At 65.4% G+C, this 17,759-nt stretch overlaps 1 protein-coding gene across 2 annotated transcripts; it reads right to left on the bottom strand.

The window, feature by feature from the left end:
• Positions 1-896: 896 nt before the first annotated feature.
• On the bottom strand, positions 897-16,538 carry KLHDC4 (kelch domain containing 4). 2 transcript variants are annotated; one of them, XM_037515753.2, is made up of 12 exons: positions 16,391-16,538; positions 15,282-15,373; positions 14,328-14,406; positions 13,736-13,834; positions 10,558-10,694; positions 7,153-7,245; positions 4,946-5,105; positions 3,667-3,742; positions 3,023-3,231; positions 1,998-2,400; positions 1,644-1,742; positions 899-1,449 (listed from the first exon to the last, which is right to left on the bottom strand). In XM_037515753.2, exons 1-12 carry the CDS (start codon positions 16,487-16,489, stop codon positions 1,385-1,387), a joined length of 1,611 nt encoding a protein of 536 aa, XP_037371650.1. In that variant the 5' UTR covers positions 16,490-16,538; the 3' UTR covers positions 899-1,384. The 2 variants fall into 2 exon arrangements, with proteins under 2 accessions (XP_037371651.1, XP_037371650.1); XM_037515754.2 differs by lacking the exons at positions 15,282-15,373; positions 16,391-16,538 and having other exon boundaries at positions 897-1,449; positions 14,351-14,389.
• Positions 16,539-17,759: the final 1,221 nt, after the last annotated feature.

Here is a 17,759-nt window from a genome sequence, read left to right as displayed (position 1 = left end):
TCCACCATCGCGCTGAGGTGCCAGCCCGCCACAGCGCAGCAAACCCGGAAGCCAGAGGCAGAGGGAGCCCCTTGCGGCGCGTGGGCCTGCTGCTCCCTGCTCAGGCCCTCGGGCCGGCCTGCCGTGACCCGGCGACGCCACAGCTTGTTCCCTGGCCCTCGTGGCTGCCACTCCACAGGGCCCAGAGCTCGGTGGGACTGGGCGGGGGTGGCGGCGAGAGGCGTCTGCGCGCGCGAGGGCCTCCCGGGCTTGCTCCTTCTCACACCGTGTGGCTGTGAAACCACCCTCCTCCTCCTCCTCGCCCTCCCGTTCCACAGCTCAGCGGCTCCTCCGTAAGGAGACGGTGCTGGTGGCCAACACGCCCTCCCGGCGTTTCCTCACAGAGCAGCGCCAGACACGGCCCACCCGTCCGGGCACAGGGTGGACGCTGCGCGCAGCGTAGGTCCTTCAGCCACACTAGCCGGCCCCGGGGGTCCCGGGCAGCGCCCCAAGAGGACAGCCCCCTCCACGTGCAGCCTCCAGCTCTGCTCAGTGGTGAGAGCCCACCACCGTTGGGTCACCGGCCAGCTGGCCACAGGCCACGTGCGGGGCTCTGGGCAGGCTTGGGAGACGGACCGCTTCCAAGTGAGTGCCCCCCACAGCCTCCCTGGCAAGCCTGCTCTGCCGGGATGGGCGTTTCCACTTTCAGGGCCTCAGGCATGGAGCAGGACGCTGGCCGGTCCTGGAAGCCCACAGAACCTGCATGCTCATCGCTCAGACGCTGCAGGTAAGGACGGAGCGTGCAGGCGTGACCTCCAAGGCCAGCTGGACCCGAGGCCAGGCAGGCAGCCCGGCTTCCCTCCCGGGGACAGGCTCCGCGCAGGGTCACGGCCGGGGGCGGCGACTGCCTGCCCTGCCCTGCCTGGCTTTGCCAGGGCTTCTCCCCCGCCAGAGAGGCTGATGCAGGTGCTACCCCCAGAGCCAGCCACCGCCAAATCCAAGAACTCTATAGACTGAGCCCCAAGCAAGGCCTATGGCAAGAGCGGCACCACCTGCTGCCGCACTTTATTGGGCGGGAGCCGGGGACAGGGTACAGGGTGCCCTAGGCACGCACGCGAAGACCGCCCAGCCCCACGCTGCCCAGCCGTCTTGCACAGGCACATGCCCGCGGGCCGCTGTCATTTGCGGGCAATGTGGGCTCAGCCTGCCGCCAGGCCCCACTACACATGGCCTCCGGGGCGGTCCTCTCGCTGCAGACAGCGCCGCTGTGCTGGGGCCGCGCCTCTCTGTTACCTGCTGGCCCAGCGGGCAGCTCCCGGGGACCCCTGGAAGAAAGCTGTGGCCACGGTGCGGGCAGCTTCGGCACGGCCTCCTCGTGGTCGCCCAGCACGCGGCGCCCAGCCGGTCAGTCCTGGGCGAGAGGCACGGGAAGCGCTGGCCGGGCATCACCAGGGGCACAGGCGCCTGCTCCTTCGAGGGGAGGAGAGAGGGTGCTCAGCGGGAGGCTGCCGGGCGAGGCCCCCCACCACGGGCCAGCGCGAGGTGCCCCTCCCGCAGACTGGACGGAGGCGAGCTCGCCTGGCAGCCCGTGCGGCTCATCCGTTCACACTTGAGCCCCCTGGACTAGGGGGTGAGCCGGCTGCAGGGCTGTGTGGGGCACTCACCCCCGGCCTCCAGGCTGCCGTCCTCGCCGCTGTCCTCGTCCTCCTCAGAGTCGCCGCTGTCCTCTTCTGAGTCGCTCTCTTCCAGCCACTCCTGAGCCTCTGTCAAGCACAGGGACCCGCATCAGTGCAGGCGGGGTGGGTCGGGGAGCGGGTGCCCGGGCTTCGCCACAGCAACGGGGTGACGCGCTGGGGCTGGTGAACACCATGCCCACCTCCAGGGCCGATCCTGCTGGGGCTCGGCCCCCCCCCCCGTGGGGGACCTTCCCCCGGGGCCCGGGCGTCAGCGCAGCAGTGAGGCTTGCCTGGACACCTTGGGCACAAGGTGGGGACACTCCAGGGGACCCGCCCACGCACCAGGGTCCATTTCCACCAGGGCCGTCCACGCCTCCATCTTGTGCAGGTCCAGGCAGTACAGGTCGCTGAGGGTGACCTGGCGGTCCCCAGTCTCAAACATGCCCCCGTAGAGATAGAGCCGGCCCTGCTTCACGGCCAGCATGGCGTTGGAGCGGGGGCAGGGCTCCGTCAGGGGGCTGCCCGCTTCCTCGGGGCTGTCCTCCTCGTCGGACTGTGGTTGTCCAGCGGGGCCTGGGGCTGCAAGCACCTGCCTTATGGTGACCACGGTGCCGTCCTCTGCCACGACCTCCTTCACCACCTCCAGGGGCTCCCGGCTGCAGGCCCCCCTGCCGTCCTGCTCGCCGGCACCTCTGGGCTCTGCTCTCTGGGCCCGCCGGCGCTTCCTCTGCTCTGACTTGGGCCCCTGTGGTGAGGAGCAGAGTGGACAGGGATCAGTGGGGGCACCCTCCATGCCCCACAGCGCGGCAATAAAGGAAGCAAGTTGCAGGCTGTGGTAGGGGCTGGGGCTGAGCCATGGGTGTAGACCGAGGGAGGGGCCTGGGGCTGAGCCACAGGGTACAGACTAGAGCAGGAACCTGGGCCCGAAGCACGGCTGTGGCAGCTCTTGACACCCCACCTGCCCGCCCCGAGTTGCCTACACGCCTGTGCTGGGGCAGTGCCTTGGCGGACAGCAGAGGGTCCTCTCGCTCACACCTGCCCCTGGCACCCATGGGACAAGCTCTAAAGGGGCCAGGCCCTGCCGCCACGATGGTTCCGCCTGGCTTTGGTGTCAGGACCTGGTTTCTGAGGCCACTGACCTGATCAGTTCAGCTGAACCCAAAGTGCCCCAGACCCCACCGCAGGACAGCAGCTCCCCTGCCTCCGGGTGGGCACTGGCCACAGGACAGGTCAGCCTGTCCTACTGGACAGGGAGGAGCCCCAGGGCAGTGGCCCCAGGCAGAGGGGGCCAGGGCCACACAGATACCAGTGACCCAGGGCTGGGAACCACCCACTGGGCAGAAGCCCGCAGGCCCGACCCTGCGCACCCTCAGCTGCCCCTTGAACCAGCGGCTCTTGGTGGCATCGTAGAAGTGCAGGTCATTAAGGAAGTCGCCCTCCAGGCTCTCCTCCTCCTCCTCGTCACGCACGCCGCCGAAGAGCAGTGTTTGATGGTTTGGGGCCACGGCCACCGAGAAGCCAGACCTCGGGGTGGGCTTGGCACCCGAAGGGTTGACCCGTGTCCATGTCCACCTGCCTGCCAGGAAGCGAGGAGGGTGAGCAGAGAGGGCCGAGTCGACAGGGACGGACCCAGGGACACCACCCAGGGACACAACCGTCACCACATCGTGTGCAGGGGGCTGTCACATTCCTTCAAGACCCTTTTTAGAAAGAAAGTTCTGAGCTGCCCCTGCTGAGCCAGAACAGCTGAGCTGACCGCACCCATCAGGCACAGCTGCAGGCTGCCACCCCGTCCCAGCCTCTCCCGCAACATTTTGCAGCCCAGGCTGCCCAGGGCACCTTGTGGGCTCCTGAGTACCCGAGGCCCTTCCCACAGCCTGCCCAGACTCCCAGCAGCTGGGGCAGTGGGCTGCGGTGGGGCTGACTCCGCAGCGCTGGGGCCGCAGGGTCACACACACTCAGTCAGTCTGCGTGGGGCGCCCCACCAGCCAGCCCCGCCTGCGACGCCCACCTTCGGCACCTCCCTCCGGTGTCAGCAGGAACATGTCTGCATGCTGGGTGCCTCTGTCCACGTCCTTCTTGACTCTCTGTGAGGGGAGCAGCCAAGTGAGGGCGAGCAGTGCTGGCCCCGCCAGCCGTCAGGGCCCTTCCTCTCAGACCAGGCTCTGCGCCCGTCGACGGGCCTGGTGCCAGGGCTCGCGGCCGCCTTGCTCACTGGAGGCGGGTGGACTGAGATGCCGCTGCCGCCGCAGGCCACGAGCACATCAGAGAGGCCAGGCCACTGAGGCTCCGGAGGCTGCCACGGCCTGACCTACGGGCTGCAAAGGACCCCACTGGGCGCCTCTGCGACCCCACCGCACACCAGCCTTCCCCGCGCTCCCCATGGGCGGTTCCCACACCTTCCGAAGGACGTGGGCAAGGCCATCGTCCTGACCCGATCCCCCACCGACCGCACCCCTGGTCTCTAGAGCCACCCATCCCCCAAACCCCACCGTCCAGACGCTTCCGTGGCCCTGGCCCGCCACACCCTGCGTCGGGCTGCTCCTAGGGCCCCGGGCTCCCATCCTGTGGGTCCTGGGAGCGCCCCACGAGGCACTGCTGGCGCAGCCCAGCCCTGCTATTTCCCGAGCCCTGGCTCCGGGGACCGAGGCTGCCCCAGGCAAGCGCGGCTCCGGGCCGAGACCGCAGGGCACAGACACGGGGCTCTCCTCTGACCTAACGTGTGCAACCCAGCCGCATGTGCTGTCCACTGTGTGGGAGAAAAGCCATTTTTCTTCCAACGTAACTGGCCATGAGCATACTCATCCTGAGGGGTGTGACACCCCACCCCCGCCCCCAATCAATCCAATCTCCGCCTCTTCCAAGGGCCCAACAGCAGGCTGTCTTGGGGGTATTTTCTGAACGCCCCAGGCCACTCATGCGCCCGACTGAGGTGCCGCCTCCCCCGTCACGCAGCTGTCGTCACTGCGGTCAACTGCACAATGAGAGGAAACAGGAGAGGCCAAGCCGTGTACGGGGGTTCAAGGCTCTGGAAGGGCCTTGCTGTCCCTCAGGGACACGCCTTCAGCAGTCAGTGCAATGCCGTGCCCAGGCGAGGTGCCCACGCTGCATGGCCCCAGGCTGCCCTCTACCACACCCTGAGCACAGCACTAGCGGGCCGAGGGCTCTGAGGACATCCATCCTCACGATGTCAGTCGGAATAACACTAGTCTCCAAAGCCAGCCGGTCTGCGAGGACACTGAGGCGCGGTGCCGGCTGACCCACTGGACGCAGTACCCATGCGGCCTCACCTGCTTCGAGTAGCCCCCGTAGATGAGAATGCTGCCCTGGGGCGTGACAGACATCTGGCAGCCGGATCGGGGAGTGGGCCCAGTCCCCGCGGGGGCCAGCTTGCTCCACCGCAGTGTGTCCAGGCTGAAAGCGTAGACGTCGTTGTAGTAGATGTAATCCCTGGTGCGGCCGGCACGAAAGCAAAATTGAAGTGATGTTACAACGTGAACCTGACTTGAGGAGCAGATTTCTGCCACGCGTACTCTGTGACTCATGTGTGCGAGCCCATAGGCACACGGGGTGCATACCCGCGCACCCAGGGGGCACGGCCCGGGAGGGCGGAGCCTGTGCACGGACACCTCCAAGCAGCCAGCACCACAGCCAAGCACGTCATCGCAAGCCGGCCCGGCCTCCGCAGGCTGCTGTGACCACGTGACAGGGCACAACTCGCGCGTGCAAAGCCCAGTCTGCCCCAGGCTCTCCTGCCCCTGCCCCAGGGACACCGGCGGGGCTTGCCGGCGGCGGCCCAGCTTCCGCCAGGCAGGAGCAGCGTCTCGGCGGAGGCAAGGCCGCGCGCAGCCCACCTGCTGAGTCTACATCCACATGGAAAGCCCGCACTCCCCGGAGCCGGCCTCACCCTGCAACATGCAGGGCAACGCAGGCCCCGCGGCTCCCCAACACCATGGCGCGGGTCTGCGGGCCTGACTGTGAGCATGACTGTGACACCAAGACCCCGGCGGGCGGCAGAGGGAGGACTGCAGGGGAAACGTGAGGCGAGGCATGAGCGCAGCCGGTGCGCCTGCCAGGACAGAGGAAGTTCTGCAGAACTAGGGTGCTACTTCTATAGCCCCCCAGCCTTTAATTAGTGTTTACCCAATTAATAAAACGCTCTCTGTTCATGGGGAGACACTATCGCTTTAACTGGACCAATGCACACACCAGTGGTCAGCCCGACCCGGGGGGATGTGCCCCCACACTGCCGAGGAGGACGGATTCCCCGAGCTGACAGCCGCTGGAAGAAGTGTGCGGCCGCGAGCCTGTGATCAGTGCGTGCTCAGTGGCGGTAGCAGGACACATCAAAGGGTGATGATGCCCCATTTAAAAGGAGGAGATGGGCCTCCCTGGTGGTGCAGGGGTTAGGTCTCGAACTATGAAGCTATCGGCAGCCTCTGCAGCACGAGTTCCATGCCCGGCCAGGGAGCTACCCACAGGGCGCAGCAGACCTCTCCTGTCTCCCTGCTGCTCCCCTCAGCAGTGGATTTCAGTAGATCCGCCTGTTCTGCTCCCCACAATGTCTCTGGTGCATCCTCTCAGCGCCACCCCCCACCTCTGACCTGCACCCCAGCTCTTGTATGCATAAATATTTTTAAAAAAAGTAAAAAGGAGCAGGAGACAGGGCAGGATGCACCCGCTTCCCTCAGCGGGCGGCTGTGACATGTGCGCCCCACGTCCCTCTTGGCAGCACGCTTCACCTAAAAGCACGGAGACGCGACAGCCACTCTGAATTGTGCGGCTTGAGCCTCTCCCCAGGGCTGCCCTGGGGTGCTCAGAGGGTGTCTGCGCCAATAGCTTCCACAGCCAGAGACCCCATCCGGCACTGGGCTGCGGTCCCCGTCCTGCCAGCAGCGCTGCATTGCTGTGGGCTCCTGCGCAGATTCCCAGCCCCCACCCCAGCTTACTAAGTCAAAATTGGGGGTGGGGGCAGCAGCACCCAGTGTTCTTTCTTTTTCTTTAAAGATTTATTTTTATTTATACAAGTACTGGGATACAGTCGGAGGCGCCGGAGGGTGAGAGGATTCACCAGAGACAGAGTGGGGAACAGAACAGTCAGATGGACCAAAGACACTGAGGGGAGAAGCAGGCGAGACAGGAGAGGTCTGCCCCGCCGTGTGGGAATCCCCCCGGCCGGCAGGGAATCGAACCTACGCTGCAGAGGCTGCGGACAGCTTCACAGCGCTGCACTCAGCCCGCTGCGCCACCAGGGAGGCCCGCACCCCGTGTTCTAATGAGAACGCCATGGGATTCTGCCACGAATGCGGCTCGAGAGCCCTGCCCAGACAAAAGGGTCCGCCACTTGGGGGGGCCGGAGGGCCCCCTGCGCAACGACGTGAGCCTTGAGAGCGAGACAGCACTGCCCCGCCTTGCCCTCAGCCCTGGCGTCGGCGGGCGGCCTGGCCACCTGTGATCAGAGGGCGCTCTGAGGCCACCTTCCTGCCCAGCCACCTACCGTGCACTTTCATGGAAGCCACCGAAGACGACGAGCTGTCTCTTCCAGGCCACCATGCGGTGTCCGCTCCGGCCTGAAGGGCCTCCCGTGGACCTGCAGAGGGGAGAGCGTGTTCGGCACCACCCGCCTCACAGGCGCTTCCCGGCGGCTCCAACTGACCGCGGCCACCGCCGCGCAGACAGCCCTGCCGCTGCCACGCAGGAGCAGAGGGCACGTCCCGGCCACCCAGCCGCTGCAGCGGAAGCGGCACCTCGGGGTAAGCGCGCGCACTTGAGCAGACGCCTGGGCTCGGAATCATTCTTACTAACGCGGACACACAGCCTGGTGAAGAGACAGGAGAGGGGCCTGAACGGAAAATTCATAAAGGGCGGGGGTGGGGGTGGGAGACATGCACGAGGCCGAGGAAAACAACACAGAAGCTCAGCCTGCCGGAGGTCAGCTGTCTCGGGAAGATGCGGAGCCCACGGGAGCCCACGGGAGCCAGAGGCCGGCAACGGCGCCCGGCGAGCCCCGGGCACGACAGACACGGCCACAGCAGCGTCTCACCGCGCGCCCACGGCCGGGCCACTTCACTCCAGAGCCCGATCAGAGAAACAAAACCACGAGGACACCTGGAGCCCAGCACAGGCCGAGGCTCCCGTGACTGTCAAGCTGGAGGTGGCGGCCAGCACCATGACCGCTGCAGGGCTGCAACGACCCTCCGCGGGCACCGCTGGCGCTGCCGGGGTCAGCTCTGGTGACGGGCGCCGTCCACAGAGGTGTCGGGGTGGCAGGCACTCATCTGAGCAAGCACCGACAGGCACCGGCGCACCTGCAAGATGGGACTGTCGCGCGCCAAGGCCCACAGGGGCCGCCGCGAGGAGAGAGCAGGCAAGGACTCGGGGCCTGGGGTGGGCTCAGGGACCACGCGCCATCGCCTGAGCTGCCACGGGCCCACGGTGGAGGCTCCGTGTGGACGGCCTGCCCGTCCAGGCTCCGGGCCCCCATCTTCTGCAAGGTGCTCCTCGGGAGGGCGCCCTGTGCCCAGAGCAAAGAGGAAAAACGCCCTGGCGCTTCTGGCAGGGGAGGGGAAGGACCCCCACGAGGAAGCCAGGGCACCCCGTTCCCAGCAAGACCTGCCCTCGCCTACAAGGGAGCCTGGCCACTTCCCTCCAGGCCCCCACTCCAGGCCCCCTTATAGGACACTGGGCGCAGCTGGCGAGGACGGGCGCGGGCACAGCGTGGCGAGCGCAGCAGCGCCAGGGCCTGCGGGCGGGACTCAGGATTCCAGACCGGAACCCAGCCCAACTCTGCCTGCAACGCCGGGCTGTGGGCGAGGCGTGGGCAAGCCAGGGCGGGCAGGCGCAAGGGTAACAAAGCACAAAAGCACGAAGTGAAAATGCCGGAGGCACAGCGCTGCACCAGGAACGAAAACTGGCAGCCCGAGGGCTGGGGAGCAGAGCCCCCCGCCGGCGGCCCGGTGGCGCCCCGAGGGACAGAGGACATCGCTGCAGAGCCCCTGAAAGCACAAAGGCAGGGCTGATGGAGACAGAAGGCGACGGGTTGCGAGAACCCAGGGCAAGCACAGGCATTTAACACGCGTGCACCGGACACCTCATGGGAAGGAGGACGCAGCAACGGAAACACCAGTGAGGGCGGATTTGTCCAGACTGATCCCAGACACCAGCCCCCCAGGAGCATGCGCTGGAACGCCAAAGAGAATAAACACCCAAAACTACACCAACAGGCCTCCCTGGCAGCGCAAGGGGTTGAGCACAGAGCTGTGAGGCTGTCCGCAGCCTCTGCAGCACGAGTTCCATCCCCGGCCAGGGCGCTGCCCACAGGGCGCAGCAGACTCTCCTGTCCCCCCGCTGCTCCCCTCAGCAGTGGGTTTCAGTAGATCTGCCTGTTCTGCTCCCCACTCTGTCTCTGGTGAGTCCTCTTACCTCCTGCACCTCTGGCCTACACCCCAGCTCCTGTATGCATAAATAAATAAATCTTTTTAAAAAAAAAAGAAAAACAAAACAAAAGCCAACTCAGCGCTGCCCACAAGAAACGCGCGGATATAAAGGCACGTGGAGATCAAGAGGAGACGGGGCGCCGCTGGCGGGTCGAGAGCAGCGTGAGAACGGCGGGCAGGGCGGGCGGCAAGCAAGGGGTGTCCTGGGGACAGGCGAGGGAGCTCCTGGGCCAAGAGAAATCCCCAGGATGGCAACAGTTCGACCTGCCGCATGCACACCTAACAACGAGCGTGCAACTGAGCACGGGAGGAGCAGCTGCACCCACACTCGGAGCTGCACCCCCTGCCCGCTCTCCGGAGGGGCAGAGCCAACAGGCAGACCACTGAGGGCGCACTGAGCTCAACGCCATCCAGGCACGGGCACGGAGGGTGTTTACGGACAGCGGCACCCGCAGCAGCTGGAGACACGCTTCCCTCAGGCTCACGGCCAGCATCCACCGGGACAGACCACCTTGAGGCCACAAATGCGCTGCCATGAAATAAAAAACACAGGAATCCCAGTGGCCGCCCTCAGACTACAAGGGAATTAAACAAGAAACCAGTGACAAAGTCACCGATGCCAGGGCCAGGGCCCGTCGCTGCCAGTGCCACCAAGAGTCAAGGCCCAGGGAGCCCTATCCAAGGGGCACCAGCAGTGCCCAGGCCCACGCGCCACTACACTGGCGCAGAAGCCCAGAAACCCACACTCAAGTCCACTTGCGCCCGCAATGTGACGCGCACGGGGCGGGCTCAGGCAGCCGGGGCTGCAGGCTCCTCCCGGCCCAGCACACGCCACGCTCACACTGTCGGGCCCCCAGCAGCACGACTGTCCTCCCTGCAGATCCTGCGCCACTGAGCGGGACGGCTGCCCGGTCCCTCTGGGGCGTCACGGCTACGGCCTAATGGGAGCGGCCTGCTCTGGACCCAGCAGGACGCCCCAGCACTGCGCCTGCGGAGGCACAGGCCCTCGGGAGGCTGCCAGCAGGGAAGGCCGCTGTCCTTGGAGCAGGACGGGCTTGAGGCAGAGGCGCAGCAGGCAGGGCCCTCACTGCCCGGGACAGCTCGGTGTAGCACAGCCACGGGGGTCTCTGCAGAGTACGGTCATTCACAGGGATGGCGCCCAGAGGGACACAGCCACTGCCCACGTGCTGCGGAGGTGGAGGCCCTCCCAACAGGCCCGCACCCCCATGACAACCACACGGACACCGAGTCCAGGCAGTGGGGGCCGGGACAGGAGCGTGAATCTGGCCAGAGCCACCCAGCAGGTCATTGCCATGCCGGGCGGCAGGCCCCGCTGTTCCAAGAAGGCCCAGGAGGAGCGTGAGCACACCCTGCGCCCGTCAGCTACAGCCCCTCTCCTGCACCGGCACCTCGAGACCCAGGCCCGGCGCAGAGCACCAGGCGGGACGGTCACGCCCGGACCTTACCTGACCTGCTCCCAGGTCTTGGTGGCCAAGTGCAGCACCCACAGGTCCTTGTAGTGGTAGAACTGCTCTCCATCCGGGGACGCGAACTCCCCTCCGAAGATCCACAGCTGCCCACCGCCCTGCGGCACCACCACGGCCTGCGCGAACAGAAGGGACGGGTCAGGGCGTGGCTCCGGGGACGGCCGGGGCAGTGCGGGGCAGTCTCAGCCGCACCCCTCTACAGTCCCCGTCTGCCTTGAGGGGATCCCGTAAACCCCTCAAGAGGGCAAATCGCCCTCAGTGGGAATCTCCATGGACGCTCACACCTCCCCGGGGCACGAGGCAAAGCGGCCGCTTCTACTGGACGGGCTACCAGCAGTCACGGCGGGGCCGCACCACAGTCTCCTGCTGAGCTCACGGAGCTGCTCCTCCTGACCGTGTCCCGGCTGCTGAGCACTGCACACCTCGAACTACACGCGTGTGCCATGCACAGAACTCCACTCACGTTACTACCGAGATTTACCACGACCGGAAGGCAAGCCATGGGTGAAAGCTCAGCCTCACACAGCAAGCGGCGGGGACACCGCCATCCCCACCGGTGCCCGCCCGCCGTGCCAGCCTCCCGCCCGCCAGCACCCGCCGCGCAGGCCGGGCCGCACTGCCCTCGTCAGCGGCCACACCCCGAACTTCCCCAGGAGCCCCTCAGCCCCGTCCCACAGGTCTACCGCCCCGGGAGCCCGTACCCCTGCGGGCACAGCTCAGGGTCTGGGCCGGCACAACAGCCCAGCATCTCTCTCGGCCCAGAGTGCCCACCCGGCAGGGATGGGTGCGGAGGCTGCCCACGGGCCCCAGGACTCACACCCCACAAGATGCATTAACCTCACTTCCTAGGGCGGCCCGGGCGGCCCACAGCCTCACGGGACTGGCGGGACAGCAGCTCGCCCTGGCAAGTGTCAGGGGCCCGAGGATGAACTCCCAGCCCGGCCCGAGCCGGTGGGGTCCCTTGTGGCCTCGGGGTCAGAGGCTGTCCAGCACCACAAGGAGTACGTGTCCATGGGCGGGGACAGCAACCAGACCCAGGGCGGGGCCGCGGGCTGGAGAGCCCACTAGGGCAGAAGAGCAAGTCCTGGACACCATTCTCTAAAGGCCTGCCGAGAAGAAACACGGCGTGAGGGGGTGGATGTCTGGCCGCCAAGACCAGAGTGAGTCCTGGGGCGCAAAAGTGTCCAAGACGGGCGCACACACGGGCACAGCCTCAAAGGGCGTCACAGCAACCCCAGCCCCGCCAGGCCCGCGCGTCCACGGAAACAGAGGTGTCCCCTCTGCACGCGCAGCAGGGAGAAGGCATGCCATGCCAGCTGGAGCCCGGGAGCCTGGCGGCTGTGCCCACTGTGGACCCGGGCAGCACGGCGAGGACGCAGGCGCGGCAGTGACATGTGCGGGACAGGGCCGTGGGACCGGAGCCAACACGGGGGCGCTCCTGCCGCACACAAGGCGCGTGCCAAAAACCTGTCAGCCTAGCGCAGGGCGCTCCGCAGCCCAGTCAGGACCGAGTGGCCAGTAACCACCAGCACCTATGAATGCCCGCGCTCCTGGCCACGCCCACGGCCAGCCCAGGCCCAGTCCAGCGGAGCGCGCGGATGCGGCCAGAGGCCACACGCCCTGCCGAGTGATTCTACCGCACCCACGAGTCTGTCAGAGGAAACCTTCAGACATAAGATCTAAGTTTCCACCTTAAAAAGCCAGGAAAGGCCAACGAAGCCAGGTGAAGGAAAGAGGTGGAGCGGGACGCCTGGGACAGGACGTCACAGTGAACCACCACCCCAGGGTGGCGCCAGGGGCGCGCGCTCCTGCACACAGGATGCAGAGCCAATGCCCGCTGCGCCTTCTCCACCTCGAGTCAACGCAACTTCAGCGTTACGGGGGGAAGGACCCGCGAATTCCTCCTCTAACGAGGTTACACCAGACGCGTTTTCCAGACTCAGACGGGGAAGGTGCCCTTCTCACCCGTGATGTCCCTGCTGGCCAGGGCAGCCAGGGGACTCACGGACAAGGAAGGGGGCACCACGGGGCTGAGCAGAGCGCGTCGCCAACCCTCGCCTGCGCCCCAGCTCGCAGCCACAGGCACCAAGCGTGAGCCCAGAGAGAAGCCCGCAGGGAGCCAGTCGGCGGGAGGGACGCCTGTCCCCCTGGGGGCGGTGGGGGGAGCTGACTCGGGGTCTCCGGTGTCACCCTGCTCACCGCTCCACGGCCAGTGGAAGCTTCCACGCAGCCACGCGGCAGACAGCTGGCCCTTGACTTCTCGTGGGAGTCGTTCATTTTAGAGTCACACTAGTTTCTCAAGGTCACGCTAAAATAACCCCAAACCAGGGGCAGGGAGCGGAGGCTATGCGCGTCTCTGTCCCTTCTGCCCAACCCATCGGGGCAGGTGAACACAGCCCCAGCGCCGCCGCCATCCAGCCACGAGAATCTTCTCAGGTCTCAGAACTTAACGGAATAGAGACACAAACCACAATGTCCCTCGGGCCAAAGGGGAGTCTGACAGCCAGAGCCTCCCAATGCTCTGTGAAGCTCGGGGCGACGGCAAGCACAGAAGCCCGGAGGCAGCCCTCCACGCAGCAGAAGGACAGGCGCCAGGCCACACCAGGCTGCGCAGGACACTGCTCCCATTGGGAGGCTTGGGGCTGACACCACCCCTGAGATCCAGGGCGTGCTCTGAAGAACAACACTGAGGAGGAGCGAGTGTGGGGCATGGTCCCAGAGCTAGCGAGGGGATCCAACACCCAGGCTGCCACGGCCACACTGCCCGCCGATGAGGCGGCCGCCGCCCGGGGCCAGAGCGCGCCCCCCACACAGCCCCGGCAGACCGGTTAGGCACAAAGGCGGGCCCTCACGAAGCCCCACAATCCAAGGGCAGGACAGCCTGGCTTGGAGGGGCTGAAGGAGCACCCAGGGGCCGGGGGACCAGCCCGCCATCCACCAGCTGAGAGCCAGCTCTCTGTGTCCCTCTCAGGACTTGCTTTTGTTCCTTAACACTGTCCTGCTCCTCTCAGCAAGAGCCATGTGGACACCCCCTGCTCAGCCGCCCTGGCCTGGCAGGCCCCCACGAGCAGGCACTGCTCTCCCATCCCGAGTGATGACAGGCGGTGCAAGCCTCTCCCAGGCGGAGCCCAGCCCTCTCACACACAGCGGCGCGTACCTGGTGAGCACAGCGCCTCGGGGGCGGGCTCGGGATTTCCACCTTGGTCCAGGCATCCTTCCTGATGTTGTAGATGTACAGCTCGTTATACATAAGAGTCTGCAGGAGTGAAGGAGTTTGGCATCAGACATGTGCATCCCACAGGAACAGCGTGAGATGTGGGGGACGGGGGACCACTCTTGGGAACTGGGATTCCCAGAATCACGTCAACCCCATCGACACCAGGCATGCGGCCCTGGACCCTTGGGCAGAGGCAAGAAGATGACATGGGCGTCCGCGTGCGGGGAAGGTGAGTCACACCTCACTCACGACCATGCGCACAAGCTGAGGCTGCTCTGCAGAGGTCAGCTCAGCCAGCTCTCATTCCCCTCCCCGCTCAGAACTCTGAAGAACACGGCACTTCCAACCTCGACAGGCTGAGGGGACAGTGGCCTGCAGGATGGGTGCCGGCACCATCTCTTAGCTCCCTAAGAGCCATGCACAGCGGGAGCCAGAGGCCCAGTGCCTGTTTGAGATCACGGCTTTAAGTTAATTTTAGCCCAAATGAGACCCGGGGAGATTTGGGGAAAAAAGAAGAAAATGTATACTTTACTTTTTGGCCATTGAAATATTCACCTCCAAAAAGGATTAATTCATCTTTGTCGGGATGAGCAGAGAGGGAGGCATTTAACCTGCAAGACAAGAGCGGCAGTTGAGCACAGACCACACTGCAGGGCTGCAGAGCCACAGGCACCCGAGCAACAGTGTGCAGGTGCTGTCCTCCTCCTGCCGTGAAATAACACCTGTGCCAACACCGGGGCAGTCCCAGCTATGAAACCCAACAAATGGTTCTTGAGTTCTTCACACCACTGACATGCTCGCTTACATGGCCTACACAACTCATGCCTGATTTTCACTTTCACCACAAAAATTCTGAAGTGTCATGAACACGCACAGCAAAGAGCCCTTGTGGCTTTGCACTTCCCACCAGTGACAGGCCGTGGCCAGGATGGGCACAGAGGAGCAGCAGGGGGCCAGCCACCATCCTGTGCCTCTGCTACAGGAACATTGACGAGCACCACGACCTCTCGGAGACAGCGAAAGCTGTGGGCACTGATGTACAATGGGCTTCAGGATGAAAACAGCGCCAGTGGTGGAAGCATGGCGCCCTGACTTACACCGTTTGCTGATTTAAGTGGCTGAGCCTTGAGCAAACAGGAGCTAAGAGCACCCATCCCCTCACAGTTGAAAATCTGAATATAATTTTTGACTCACCAAACACATTACTAGCCTGCTGTTGACTGGAAGCCTCTCCAGAAACACAGAGTCAACAAACCCGTGCTTCCTACTGACGTGAACTGTGTGCTATGGCCCAACGGTAGCAAAACTCATAAGCAGCAGAAGTTATGAGGAGAGGACCAGACTATGATGACCAACACCGGAAGATTATGGCATCTATTTACAAGAAAGCAAAGCCAGTGCATACACGGACCCTCACTGTCCACATCCATGTTGTCTAAGGCCAACTGGGCAGGAAACTACAATGCACCATCCTCTGCACACTCACCTGGGAGAGGGTGGGGAGCAGGGCGTTTCCACCACCTTTGTCTTCCCGGCATCCAGGGTCTGGAAGTGGGCGATGAGTGCCTCCAGGTCTTCCTAGGCAGACAGACAAAACATGGGCGTGAAACGGGAGTTCTTAAGCAGTGTCAGCTGTCCCACTCTGCCCAAGCTGGGGTCCTGTCACATTCATAACCACAAGAAGTTCCTCCTGCTTTGAAGACACAGAATGTGACACGTGGGTATGTTGCCTGGGTATCTCCTTCCCACTCTCATGGTCCCTAGATAGGGATCATCCACTTAGGCAAACCACCTAACTTCTCTGCTGCCACCAGTCTCAAGCCAGGCCCCCCTGCTTGAAACCAGCCCTATGAGATGGGAGTCTACACGTGTCTTGTTAGGGGCAAGTGTGGCTGCTCTGCTCTCTGGGGCCTCGGGGGACGCGCATCAGCTGTGTCCCGACTGTTGGTTTGGTACAGACTCAGCACGGAGATGTGCAGAGGAGCACAGGTAACAGCAAACAGTACCCTGTGCTCACCTAGCACCAAGCACTGCTCTAAAGACTCCAGGGATTAAGGGGCACCTGTGCAGTTACTGCCCCAGTGACAAACGGAAAACCGAGGCACAGCGGTGGGAGGAAAAACTCAAGTCTTCCTCACCGTGAGACGGAGCCGCCAACGTGCACTGACCGCTGGTTATTAGAATGGAAGCTCAGAAAGCACAGGGCTCGACGTGCCGCGAACACCCCTGAGCCACCACCGCCGCCCAGGAAGGGAGCCCGCCGCGCCGGTCACCAGAAGGCGGGCGCTCCGGGCGGCGGGGCGCCTGCTCTGGGGGAGGGCAGGGAGGGGCGGCGGCCGCACGCCCCGCGGGTCCACGGAGGGACGCTGACGCTCCCTGCCCGGGGCTGCTCCGGGGATTATGGCCCCTCTTCCTGGAGACGTGGGGTGAGCTCAGAAGCGACATGGCCCCTCGCCCCCGCCCACACCGCACCCCGGGGCGCGCCAGGGAGCCCGGGCCTCCCGCCGCCCAGCAGCGCAGCCCCGACGCGGGCGCCGGGAGAGGGGAGCGGGCGGGGGAGGCCGCGGGGAGCGGGGACGCGCGCCGCTCGCTCACCTCCTCCTTCCGCGAGCGCTTGGACGCCTTCTTCTCCATCTTGGCGGCCGTCTTCTCGGCCCCGCGGCCCTTCTTCTCCTTCCGGCCCTTCTTGCCCATCTCGGCGGCGCTCAGCGGGCCGGCCGCCGCGGCGTGGGGCGCCCGGGGAGGCGAGCTCGGCGCGCCGGAAGTGCGCTCGGGCGGCGCCGTCGCGCGGAGCGCGTCACTTCCGGCCCGGCCTGCCCTGCTTCCGGCGCGCCGCTCCCCGGCACCCCGCGCTCCCCGCCGCGCCCGGGAGCCGGCCCGGCCTCGCGTCGGCCGGCGGTGCCCGGCCCTCGGCAGAGCGCCGCGCCGCGGGGTGACCGGCGGGCCCTGGGCGCCGGCCCCGCGTCTCCGGGGGCGCTTTTGCAGATCAGATGATTGCTGCGGCCTCAGTCCCCACAAGCATGCCCGCCCTCCCGGGGGGCCCCCCCCGAGCGGACAGCCCTTCTCCCTCAGAAATTGCTCCCGAGCCCGTGTCAGTGCCGGACGTGCTGGAGCCACGGAGACGCCCGGGCCCGCCCCGCCCCGTCTCCCGACTCGGGGCCGCGAGTGTCTGCTGGCGGGGGCGCCTGGTCCCTCCTGGGCCGGGCTCGTGGCGCCCCCCGCCGGGTGCGGCCCCTTCCCGAGCCCGGAGGCGGCCCCCGCCTGCTCTCGGGCTGTCCTCAGAGCCGAAGCAAATAAGGTCGTAAGCGGGGAAGGCCTCGGCGGGAGGTGAGGTGCTGGCCCTCGGACAGGGAAGCGCGGGAGCGCTTATGTGGGGTCAGCTATCAGGGTTTTCCGCCTCCCGCCTGAGCATCTATGAGCGACACCTCTGGCCTTACACGCAGGCCTGACAGCGGCGCCTGGAGTGCGGGTGGGCGCGCGCGAGCGGGCACCTGAGCCTGGAGGCGGAGCACAGAAGGGCTGCCACGGAGGAAGGTGGGGCGGGGCGGAGGGCCGGGGAGGGCGTGTGCTGTGTAGAGCATCCAGAGAGCGCCCCTCTTACCCTCCCCCCACCCCGCCTGTTTTGCCTCACTACAGATGTTGTAGAAAGATCATTAAAAGCCTGAAAACGCCACTGAGGGCCCCAGGACTCCCCTTTGCCGGAATCCCAGGTCCACAGAGAAACTGCCCTGTGCCTTGCTGCCATCGCAGCTCATCACCACTTAGAAGGGGCCTCCTGCGGGCTTGTCATCCAGGAAACAGAACAAATTACGGACAAGCAAATATCGGCCACGAGGAAGCATAAATGGGGAGTAGCATTAATTCTGTACTGTATGGTGAAGTGCCTGGGTCTCAGCCTCAAAAATTCCAGCTGGGCCGGTTCCCAGCCACTGGGCAGCCAGAAAGGAATGCTTGCCCAGCCAGC

The sequence above is a fragment of the Talpa occidentalis genome, unplaced genomic scaffold (assembly GCF_014898055.3).
Source record: "Talpa occidentalis isolate TD23 unplaced genomic scaffold, MPIMG_talOcc4v2.1 talOcc4.17, whole genome shotgun sequence".
Lineage (NCBI taxonomy): Eukaryota > Metazoa > Chordata > Mammalia > Eulipotyphla > Talpidae > Talpa > Talpa occidentalis.
This window is presented reverse-complemented; position numbering and strand designations above follow the sequence as displayed.

Bases quoted from the DNA above. Each gene is read 5' to 3' on its own strand.
- KLHDC4 (XM_037515753.2), bottom strand. From the start codon at position 16,489: ATGGGCAAGAAGGGCCGGAAGGAGAAGAAGGGCCGCGGGGCCGAGAAG. The intron at 5,106-7,152 runs GTAGGTGGCTGG...CGGCCGCACCAG, and splicing joins GGCTTCCATGAAAGTGCACG to GGATTACATCTACTACAACG. The intron at 3,743-4,945 runs GTGAGGCCGCAT...CTCCCCTCACAG, and splicing joins ACGGGGGCTACTCGAAGCAG to AGAGTCAAGAAGGACGTGGA.